This window comes from Panthera uncia, chromosome B1 (assembly GCF_023721935.1).
Source record: "Panthera uncia isolate 11264 chromosome B1, Puncia_PCG_1.0, whole genome shotgun sequence".
Taxonomy (NCBI): Eukaryota; Metazoa; Chordata; class Mammalia; order Carnivora; family Felidae; genus Panthera; species Panthera uncia.
Genome location: NC_064811.1, coordinates 161579693 through 161592247, shown reverse-complemented (window position 1 = coordinate 161592247; position 12555 = coordinate 161579693). Strand labels below are relative to the sequence as shown.

Sequence of the window (12555 nt, the reverse complement as noted above, 5' to 3'; positions counted from 1 at the left end):
CAGTCTCATAAAATGTCTCTTTTGGAGACATAACCACATTACATTATCCAGAACAGATCAGACCGTTATAGTTAGTACAGAAGCTACTTCAGGAGGGAGACAGTTTTTATAAACATATATTGAAGACTGAAATGTTAGCACAGATGATATGTGCCACATTTTCTCAATTTCTTTGACAAACTGGAAAAACAAAATACTGAAAAACCCGAGGAAATTAAGTCTTAGTTTTTTAATTAGCAAATATAGTAAAACAGAACATTCTAACAGTTGTATACTATTTTTTCATAATTTCCTATATACTTGTTTCTCATTTAAAATAATATTGGGGCACCTGGGTGGCTCAGTTAAGTGTCTGACTTCAGCTCAGGTCCTGATCTCACAGTTTGTGGGTTCAAGCCCCGCATAGGGCTCTGTGCTAACAGCTCAGAGCCTGAAGCCTGCTTTGGTTTCTGTGTCTCCCTGTCTCTCTGCCCCTCCCCTGCTCACACTCTGTCTTTCTCTCTTTCTCAAAATAAATAAACATTAAGAAAATTAAAATAAAAATACCTTTCTAGTAATGAGTTATGAACATGAAAAAGACAGCAGCTCCTTAGGAAGTCTTCCAAAGTGCAAAATGAAGTCCTAAAAAGGATAGAGAGCTTCCAAGTTAAGATGTCAAATTGAACACATATATTTACTATTGCTTGCCACCCCACTAAAAGAACAAGACATTTTGTAAAGGCATAAACCCACAGAGATCAGAAAATAAACAAAATGATAGAAGAGGTGACAATTTTTTAAAAATTCTTGGTAGAATATAACAGACATACACAAAACAAAGAAGTACTGCTTATTGAATTACCACAAAGCAACACTTCAATAATCACCACTCAGATGAAGTAGAAACTGGCCAACAGCCCCCAGAAATTTCTTCGGGACCCCTTCCAAATCTCTACTCTCTTACATCTCCTAGAGGCAACTACTATTGACTTTTATGATAAGCATTTCCTTGATTTTCTTTATAGGTTTATTACCTTAGCATGCATCTCTAAGATTATTGTTTAATTTTGTCTGATTTTTGGACTTATTGTTATATGAATGCACATGCACAGATACGTACAACCTTTGTTCTGGCCATCCACTTACCCCTATTACTGCCTCCCTTTTTGGTGTAGAGAGAGAGGTTCAGGGCTTTATCTTTTTTCCTCCTTGCTTGTACATTCCCAAATTCTGCGTCTTTCACATTTGACTTTGTAGCACATGGCAGGAGGAAAATCTTTTTTGTTTTTGTTTTTGTTTTTTTTTTTGGGCACTGCCTCTGTGGCTGATTTAATATGTGACACAAAGCAGTCAACACTGAAGTTTATTTGCCGGTACCACCTCTCATAATCTTTAGCTATCTGCCAGCAACACTGAGACCAGGCCATAGGTCTAGCATTAAAGAGCTAGTTCCACCACCTGTCCCCTTCTTGGCTCTATCCATGGCTTTTCATAGGGTGTATATGTATTAGCAGGTGATATCCTTTGGATCACCCATAAATTGCTAGAGGCTAAAAAGGTGGAGATAAAATTGTTTTTATATAATAGCTTTTGGTTCCCTAACTGTAGAATAATTCATCCTAGAAGCAAGACAGGTGGCAGATACCTGCTCCCCATCCTGTTTTGCTGGAAATAGTGCATAGGCTGCTGCTTCCGACTGTAACATACTCACCACTTCTCTTCCTGAATGTATACGCTAACATACCATTAGTCCTACCTGCACTTCAAGGGCCAGCTTATGTTTCCAGTATTCTGAGCACCCCAAGCAGAAGTCCTTCCTCTGAAGCATCATTGTAACCTCCACCATAGTGCCTTGTAACAGGCTGTTGAACAGGTCTGCCTCCCCTTCTATCTTGGGTGTTGTGGTTAGCAAGGGGCAGGGCTATGTCTTCATTTTGGGGGTACATGTAGCCCTTAATACAGTGCCTGGCCCACAATAGGTACTCAATTATTATTTACTGAAAGATGCATTTTTATTAACATATTTGTGAAAACAGGCTGTACCTGCTTTCCTACCACCTACAGTTCTTTGTCAGTCCTTTGTTTGGAAAGCATCTGAGTTTGGAAAGCATCTGTTTGGAAAGCTGAACTGATGAAGGATAAAAACACCTAGATGATTTAAACCTAAATCTGTTACTGCTCCTTCCCATTTGTATCTCATCATACATTTAGCATTTCTATAGACATTGTTGTATTTTTAAATATACTGATTTTTCAGGGTACTGTCATCTTCAGATTACCCCAGTTATGTTCCTGTGATATTTGTGTATACTCACCTTTACCATGGAGGAAACCAGGCTAAAAATATTGTGTTATATTACAGTGTCACAAATTACCTTTTTAAAAAAAAAATTTTTTTTTTAATGTTTATTTATTTTTGACAGAGAGAGAGAGAGACAGAGCATGAGCTGGGGAGGGGCAGAGAGAGGGAGACACAGAATCTGAAGTGGGCTCCAATGCTCTGAGCTGTCAGCACAGAGCCTGATGCGGGGCTCAAACTCACAGGCCATGAGATCATGACCGGAGCTGAAGTTGGACACTCAACCAACTGAGCCACCCAGGTGCCCCTACCCTTTTTGATTATAGTAGGGATGGGTGCTTGAGAGTGGGTCCCTGCAATAACTTAATCTCTGTATTCTGTTTGGTAGCATTCAAAGATATTTCAAATACCAGTGAGGTTGAAGAATAATTTTGATCAAAAAAAGAAATTCCAGGGGTACCTGGGTGGCTCAGTTGGTTGAGTGTCCTGCTCTTGATTTCAGCTCAGGTCATGATCTCACCATTCATAGGATCGAGCCCCATGTTGGGCTCTGTACTGACAGCATGGAACCTGCTTGGGATTCTCTCTCTCTCTGTCTCTCTCTGCCCCTCTCTGCCCCTCCCCTGCATGCAAACCCCCCCTCCTCAAAAAAAAAAAAAAAAACAAAAAAAACAAAAAAACAACTTCCCTAATTTTTCTCTCTCAGAGTGATATATATTTTTATGTCACTTTGCCCCTGAGTATTTTTTTCAGTTCTTGTATCTTCAAATATTTGTTAGTTCAAACAGAGAACTACTGGCTTTATCCCTGGTGTGAACTGGAACATATTAGAACCAGTGTTTGGTTAAGGTACACATTTGATTTTATAGGAATTCAGATTACATTTTGCATTGGATTTTATTGTAAGGCAATGATAACTTACTTTCTTCCCCATGTTGCCTGTATTTTTTTTTTTTTAATTTTTTTTTTTCAACGTTTTTTATTTATTTTTGGGACAGAGAGAGACAGAGCATGAACGGGGGACGGGCAGAGAGAGAGGGAGACACAGAATCTGAAACAGGCTCCAGGCTCCGAGCCATCAGCCCAGAGCCTGACGCGGGGCTCGAACTCACAGACCGCGAGATCGTGACCTGGCTGAAGTCGGACGCTTAACCGACTGCGCCACCCAGGCGCCCCCCATGTTGCCTGTATTAAAGGAAATGAGTGAAATATAAATTTAGAAGCTTTTCTCATTCTGTTGAATAATAACACAAAATGAAAAAATTAATGCTGCAGAAAGGTTTAACAGTGTTTTTTTGTTTGTTTTTTGTAATATACAGGTAACTTTACTGCTAACAGTATTTGGTGAAAATGAACAGTCTCAGGATGTTGTATCATTGCGTCAAGATATTAATGATTATAACCGGAGATTCTCAGGGCAGCCCAGATCTGTAAGTAATGTTATAGCAGGTGCAAAGTTACAGTATAATGATACTTCTCTTTGATGAGGTGAGATTTACCAACAAGTATTCTTTGACTGTAAAAGAGTCTCATTGTTTATGTGTTTAGGTAAAGTTTTAACAAACTTCATCATTGTTGTCAATCACTGAGTTACAGCTTTCCGAAGGACTACAGTTTTCTGTCTAAAAAAAAAAAAAAAGGATTATAAAAGTCTTTATAAAAGAGGCTTATAACTTGAGATCTGCTGGAAAGTTTTACAGTTGTGTTTTCCTCTTTTTTACTTACCCTGGTTTCCTGTTTGAAATGTTTTCCTAAGTAACCCTCGGTGTTAGGCAGTTTTTTTGGTATATCATTTTAGCTACTCAAAAACATTTGATTTTTAAAGAACACGTTCATTTTACAGTTTACCTCCTCCTCCCAAAAAAGGCGTTTGATAGATTATATACTGTCACATTTTACTAACTCATTCCAGTTTTTTCAAAATCTAACAATTTTAGAAATATGTGCATGACTATGTACTTCAAAAATCAGAATATTCTAAGTACAGATTTATATGGAGGGCCTAGACCTCTCCTCTGAGCTCTAGGCTATACATTTCCATATCCACTTGGATGTTCCATAGGCACCTCAAACGTGACATGTACAGTATTGAATTGCTTGTCTGCTCAATTCAGTTTGCTCTTTTTTCAGTCTTAATTGTTTTGATTTCCTTTCCCTCATTCCCTTCATCTGATCTATAAATAAGTTGTATCATTTTTTTCTCTCTTTTTGGGAGATCCTGTCATTTTAATTTCATAAAAATGTCCTGTGTCTATAGCCATCATACTAGCCCAAGCCACCATCATCTCTTGCTTAGAATAACTGCAAGTGGCCTCTTCACTGTGACTTTTTTCTCTGCACAGCAGCCCAAGTGATATTTTGAAAACATAAGTAAGACCATGATATTCTTATATTTTAAAACTTCCAATGTTGTGAAATAATGTTCCAACTCCTTACTGTGCTTACACAGCCCTGTATGACCTGGTCCCTCCCTTCCCCTCACCCAAAATGCTTCACCTCCACCAGTCACTTTTCAGCTCTCAAAATACACTCCAAGTCTTTCCATCTAATGCTTTCACATGTGACCCCTTGGTTTGGGGTGCTTGTCCCTCTGCTCTTCTTATCCTTTAGGTCGCTCTTAAATAGACCTTCTTCAAAGAGGGTTGCCCTGATCAGCTAAGGTATTCTCTATTATTGTCCTCTATACATTTCCCTTTGTAGCATTTATTACAAACAGTACTCAAATCTTGTTCAGTATCCTTTTCTCAGTAAACTAAAAGCTTCATAAGGGCAACGACCATGTTTATATATTCACTGTTATATTCTCATTGCCAATTTCAGTGCCCTGGGATACAGTAGGCCCTTAATATTTGTTGAATAGATTAATAAGCTATCCTTAAGAATTGATACTACTACTTTCCATCAAGAATATAAGCTGTTAAAATGCTTCAGTATTAAACACTTGTATGCTCTTGTGCACCCTTGCACATGTTCCTTATACTGTGATGTCATATACCTTTAAAGGCATACCCATGTGGATAAAGGGTAAATATTCTAGATGTTTAAACAAAAAGAAAATTTAATCCACAGTTATCTGGGAGCCTCTTCTGCTATTTTTCATCCAGCAATTTTTTTTTACATATTCTGCAGTAACATCTATAGGATGATTCTTTGAAAATTCACATGTTCCAAATTCAAGAACTACCACTGACCTTAAAAATAAATCATTTTAAGATATATATTAATATTTGTAAGTGTGAAGCATACCATTGCTCAATTATTATTTTTTTGGTACATACCAGATATTTAATAAATAAGAAATCTTTGTAGGTTATGAAATTATAGTGTAATAGAAACATTTAGCTCTTAGTTTGATATTCTGTCACCTCCAAAGTTGAAGTAAGATTGTGATTAATATATAAACATTTCTTAATAACCCATTTCATACTTCTTATCTATTTATTATAGATTTTATATAAATGACACCATCTGAGAAGTGAACAAATAGCTCTGATAAAGGACAGAAAAATATTCAAAAGATATCCTGTCTGGTCACTAGAATATTTAAAGTAACTGACTATAGACTTTGTGAAAGTTGTGCACCTGTCTTGCTTTCAATATTAGTTTCTCCCACAAAGAATAGGAAATTAACATTTGGAATGATTCTAAAAAGACCATTTTGTTTTTTGTGACCAGTTTTCCAAAAAGGATTTATAAGATAATCTGGTGGAGTTTATAAAACTGTTTCCTTAGAAAATAGTTCTTCCCATTTTTATCTCCCCCTCCCTCTCATTTGGTACTTGTTAAACACACAAGATACATACCTAGACTTGGATATATAGTAATTATACAGATTATTAAAAATAGCTGAACTGTTACAGTGGAATGACCACAGGAAGTGACTTTCTTCCTTTGGTCAGTTTCTCTGCATCTCCTAGCCCCTGAGAAATGAGATAAAGAAAGAAGTTATATTGAGAAGTCATGGTAGTTCATTACCACACAGGACCTTCTAGATCATGTAGTCAGCAAACAAACTACACAAAACAAATGAGAAGTTTGCAGTCAGAGGATAAACTAACTCGCTTGAAGCAATACAAATAGATACTAGTACTTATTTTAACAGCTTTATTTAGATGTATTTTACATGTCATAAAGTGCAACCTGTATACAGTTCAATGGTCTTTCATGTATTCAGAGTAAATATAATTGGATTATCACCATAATTAATTTTAGAATATTTTCATCATTCCAAAAGCTTTAGCCATCCTTTCCCATTGTCCCCTTTCCTGTTCCCTACCCCCAGTCCTTGGCAGCCACTAATTTACTTTCTGTCTCTATAGATTTGGCTACTTTGAATATTTCATCATTTCATTGAAATGGGATCATATAGTATTTGGCCTTTTGTCTTTGGCTTGTTTCACTTAGCTTAGTGTTTTCAAGGTTCATCCATGTTGTAATACATCTATCAGAACTTCATTGCTTTTTGTGGCCAAATATATCACATTTTGTTTATCCATTCAGTTGATGGACATTTGAATTGTTTCTGTTTTTTGGCTATTATGGATAATGTTTCCATTAACATTTGTGTACCAGTTTTTCTGTGGACATATGTTTTCATTTCTCCTGGGTATGTACTTCATTATGGAATTGCTTGATATTATAACTCTATGTTTAACATTTAGAGGAACTGCCAGATTGTTTCCAAGGAGGCCATTCATTCCCACCAGTAGTGTATGAGGGTTCTAATTTCTCTGAATCCTTCAATTTTCAAAAATTTATATAATTTGTAAAATTTCAGCTGTGAAAATTATGCTCACTTATGTAAAATTCCAGTAATTGATGTTTCTGTACATATTCAGAAACTTAATCATTTTCAGAAAGGTAGGGTCTGGCTTTCCAAAAATCACTGTGGCAGTTAGTAATTCACTTAAACTCAAGTTAAGCCGAATAAACATCCTAAGATGGAGTCCCTTTCATTGTTGTTCTTAGACTGTCCTCCAAGTTACCGTGTCTTTAACGTATACTACTTATATATTGTCTAGCAATTTATAAAGATCTTTTGTATACAATATCTCTTTTAGTTCTTACTAGTCCTTGTGGCATATCATACTCCATTAGTTGTTGCTGGATCTCTAGTAGGTTAAACAACTTCCCCCAAGGTGATTGACTTGGAGTTTAAACCCAGACCTGTCTGACTTCAGAGCTGAGACTTGATAAGTTCTTCATTTCGTTTATTTTATTAATTCAAATAATAGAGGACTTGAGTTTTGCCTCACTGTATCCTCTATTTTCAAGTTTGTGGACATTTTAGTTGCCTTTCAGTTATCTGCAATAAGATCTATTTTATAAGAACCTAGTAATGAAAGATCTGTTTGAAGTAAAATGTGTAACTAGAAAATATATGAAACTCCTAACTCATGTTAACGGAGTTTGCACATAGTAAGAAAATTATATTATTTTGAAGTCTGACATATTAGATGACAAATCATATTTGTTCTTTCCTCTGCCAGATTATGGAAAGAATTATGGATCTACCTACTTTACTGAGGCATGCATTCAGGGAAATGTTTTCAGTCGGGGGCCTTTTCTGGATGTTCCGCATCAGGATAATACTTTGTTTAATGGGAGCTTTTTTCTATCTTATATCACCTCTAGATTTTGTACCTGAAGCCTTGTTTGGAATTCTAGGCTTTCTAGATGATTTCTTTGTCATCTTTTTGTTGCTCATCTACATCTCTATTATGTATCGAGAGGTGATAACACAGAGACTAAACAGGTGAAAAAATGTGAGTTTACTAAAATATTTCAGCTAATACGTGAAATCAAACAGAAGGACCCATGGCAGCATATGGCATTTGAATATTATTATACGAGCGTAAAACCACTGTATGACAAACATTTGATTTCATTTGGCAAATGTCTAGCAATATATGACTGGAATTTTTACATGTACAGGTTGTAATATTAAGGTTAGAATTATAATAATAATTTACAATTATATCCTGATTCTGTGTTGTCTATGAAGTGTCTGGAAAAAATATGGAATTATATAAAAAGGGATGATTTTTATATCTTTTTTTTCCAAAAATTACTCAGATTAATTGGATGTATATAGTAAGATATTGTTTTACAGTTTATCCAATTTATCCTTCTCAGTGAGTACCTATATGGTAATATATTGGTATGAGATACGTCTAAATATTTTTGTTACAATAAAATATTGTACAATATTGGGGGAAAGTCAGTGTTTCTTTCAGTACTAGCTAAGTTTTATGTACTTGGAGCAGCTGTGCATTTCCATTCTGATATAATTGTTTGCTAACAGCTAAAAGTGAAAGAATAAACTTGAAGTTTATAATTTGATTTCATATACTAGCTTATAAGACACTTCTTAATCAATAGAAGAATTAATAAGATATAAGACGTTTATCTCCAGTCAGCACTCTTGATTTTCTCACTTATGACATTTAAACAAGAGTTTGGTCCTTTTATAAGAATAGTATATACAAGTAACTGTAAAGGGAAATTTTTTTCAGGAACCTCTATAATACTGCAGACACATAGTAGTTTGATGCATTTCTAAGGAAAGTAGATTTTCATGGCAATGAGCATTAAAGACATTAGGAGGGTAAAGGAACACTATTTAAATTTGACAAGAGAAATTACTGGTGAGCTATACCAACAAAACGGCCAAATTTGCTTTTCTCTGGTCAGAAAACTTTTGTAATACTGTCCCTAGATGGCAGCATAGAGCCCAGATTCCTCAGGTGTAACTGAATGCGCAAATGTCTGAGGCAATTCAATAAGAAAGTTATCTTGCTTTTTTGATAGCTACAGCTTAAGTCCCCAGTGCTCTCATCTGCAGTTTTCTGGTTTAGAATATTCAAAACCACAAGTGTTATGAAATCGTAACTCCCTCAGGTGGCACTGCTCATTTGTGAACTGCTCATTTGTGAACTAGTCCTTGATGCTAAGGGTTAGTGTTGGATCTGTTACCTGCAGTCACTGATAGTCATACTGTCCGTTCATGTATTAGTGAGCCTCATTATGTAGTGATAGGGAGAGAAAAACCAAATCTATCACATTCTCTCAAGTTCATCAGACTAATTAGTCATCAATTAATGAGATGCTGAATGAAGTATCAGTAACAGTGTTTTCTAATTTGGGCCTAGGACAAAGCTGCTTGTCATAGAGAAAAAGTGCTTAAATATAGCACATTATAATTAAAGCATTTCTTCCATACTTTTAATTTTATCGTTAGGATAGTTATGTGAAGGCCTTCCTTTTCACAGATGAAACCCATATGTTACAGGTCAAAGTTTTTTTGCCTGAAGCCACACACAAATAAGTGACTGAACAGGTATTATACTCTTAGTAGACTCCCTAGTATGGGTTCAAGTAGATCTGAAGGTTATGGAGAGGGGAAGCAGGAGAGAAAGTGGGATCCTTGGGAAGTCTTTCAGAACACATTGGAGTACCATAACTTAGGTGATCTTAAAGGAAAGGTCTAGAAAGGTTATATACCAAGACTTCATGAATCCTAATTCTACACTTCCAAATCAAATGTCTAATACAGACAGTGGCATGCTTCATAGAAAACATTTCAGTGGCAGTCACAAGTTGAAAAGCTAATGAGTTAAGAGGTTGCTGTACTACCATTTAGCAGACTAGAAATGGATTTTTCACCAATTACAGATTTGGTGTAGGGCTACAGCAGTGTCATTTTTTGGAAAGGATTTAATTTTCTGTGCATGTATTCTGCTTCGCGTGTCATGTTTCTAGTTACAATTTTATTGTAATATTTGGAATTCCTTCTAAGACTTTCCTGGTAGAGGTGTATTGTACCAACTTTGTAACATACAAAAACACTATATAAAGTGAAGTCTTATTAAACTAAAAAGGGAACATGTAGACATCTCAGAATTTTAGACCTGCTTATTATGTCCTCTTTACTGATCACTGGTAATAAACATGTAATGGATCTGAGAGAGTATTTAAAGTAAGTAGTCAATCAGTGTTTTAAACATCATAGTAATACTTCTATGATTCAGAGTTAGATCATATAAATCAAAAGAACTATTTGGATTTTTGTAAATAGCAATATTGTAACTTTCACAAAAACACTGTCCAACCCCAGGAGCAGAAGATAACTTTGGGCAGCTCTGTAGGGAACAAGATGAAGAAATAATTGTTATAACTGTCCACTAGAACAGTGGTTTCAGCTACCACAGTTCTCAGCATTTGAGAGCAACAAGAGACGAAAAGACTTTGTCAGTCCCTGTGGCTGTGCAGATACATACCTCACAGGACTATTTCAGCGGACTCGTGGTTTGGTCCAAACTTTGTGATTTAAGTTGTCAAGCGGATATTCTTTTGAATAAAAGCATCATATCTAAAATTAAAAACTTGTGTTATATTCCTTTCTTTTAATATTTGCTTTAAAATTCAGAACTGCTGAAATAGCATTCCTTTGCCACTAATGGACATCTGATGTCTCATCACATTTCTTCTATTTTTTTTTAATGTTTATTTGTTGGGGTGCCTGCGTGGCTCAGTTGGTTGAGCTCAGGTCATGATCTCACAGTCCATGAGTTTGAGCCCTATATTGGGCTGTGTGCAGACAGCTCAGAGCCTGGAGCCTGCTTCCAATTCTGTGTCTTCCTCTCTCTTTCTCTCTGCCCCTCACCAGCTCATGCCCTGTCTCTGTCTCTCAAAAATGAATAAGCGTTAAAAAAAATTAAATGTTTATTCTGAGAAAGAGTGCACATGCACAAGCGAGGGAGGGACAGAGAGCAGGGAGGGGAGGTGTTGGGTGGGGGGGTGGCAGCTAGTCTTAAACAGGCTCTGCACTGTCAGCATAGAGCCTGATGCAGGACTGGATCTCACCATCTAAGAGATGATGGCCTGAGCCAAAATCAAGAGTTAAGACTGAGCCACCCAAGTGTACCTCATCACATTTCTAATTAATTATGCTTAGATATTGTTAAATTGAAAAAGCAGAAATGTTTTGTTCTTGAGGAAAATTCTTTAATCTGGACAATCTATTCTGGACAATACAGGTGAATTAGAAATTAGGCCTGTACCCTAATTCCCCACTCCTGTTTCTTTTGAGTATATATTTGATAACTGAAAGGTTCTTTTTTTTAACTTATTTTTTTAACTTTAATTCCAGTATAATTAACATACAGTTAATATTATATTAGTTTCAGGTATACAATACAGTGATTCAACAATTCTATACATTACTCAGGGCTCAACATTATAACTGTACTCTTAATCCCCTTCACCTATTCTACCCATCCCCCCACCCATCTCCCCACCAGTTCTCTATATTTTATATAGATATGTAATATTTAAGAGTTCTGGTTAAATAGGGATGCCTATATCTTTCTTAGATGTTTCTTAACTTCCATAGGAGTGAAATCATATGGTATTTGTCTTTCTCTGACTTAACTTCACGTACCATTATACCCTCTAGATCTATCCATATTGTTGCAAATGGAAAGATTTCATTCTTTTTTATGGCTGGGTAATATTCCATTTTGTGTGTGTGTGTGTGTGTGTGTGCGCGCGCGCATATACACATATATATATATGTACATATATATATATACACTATATATGCACACACACACTGAAGAAGTTGCAGTGTGTGTGTGCATGTATACATATATGTGTGTATACATATATATATGTATGCACGCACACACACACTGCAACTTCTTTACCTATCAGTGGACATTTGGGTTATTTTCATATCTTAGCCATTGTAAATAATGCTGCATTAAACATAGGGGTGCCTATATCTTTTTGAATTAGTATTTTCATTTTCTTTGGGTAAAGACCCAGTAGTGGAATTGCTGGATCACATGGTAATTCTATTAATTTTCTGAGGAACCTCCATACTGTTTTTCATAGCGGCTGCACCAGTTTGCATTCCCACCAACAGTGCAAGAGGGTTCATTTTTCTCCACCTTCTCATCAACACTTGTTTCTCAGGCTTTTGATTTTAGCCATTCTGACAGGTGTAAGGTAATGTCTCATTGCAGTTTTGATTTGCATTTTCCTGATGTTTAGTGATGTTGAACATTTTTTCACATGTCTATTGGCGATCTGTATGTCTTCTTTGGAGAAATGTCTGTTCATGCCTTCTGCCCATTTTGTAATTGTATTATTTGCTTTTGTGGTGTTGAGTTGTATAAATTCTTTATATATTTTGGGTACTAACTCCTTATCGGATAGATGATTTGCAAATATCTTCTCCCATTCAGTAGGTTTTTTTCTTGTTGGTTTCCTTT

The 12555-nt window shown here is 36.0% G+C and overlaps 1 protein-coding gene across 5 annotated transcripts in view; it reads left to right on the top strand.

Annotated features, from left to right (window-relative positions):
- RNF170 (ring finger protein 170) overlaps positions 1–10662 on the top strand; it is a 43415-nt gene extending 32753 nt beyond the window's left edge. For all 5 annotated transcript variants that reach the window (XM_049632488.1, XM_049632489.1, XM_049632490.1 and 2 more), the window contains 2 exons: positions 3598–3708; positions 7768–10662. In XM_049632488.1, the coding sequence (XP_049488445.1) occupies positions 3598–3708; positions 7768–8037 (381 nt within the window). In that variant the 3' untranslated portion in view covers positions 8038–10662. The remainder of the gene's footprint in view (positions 1–3597; positions 3709–7767) is intronic.
- Positions 10663–12555: the final 1893 nt, after the last annotated feature.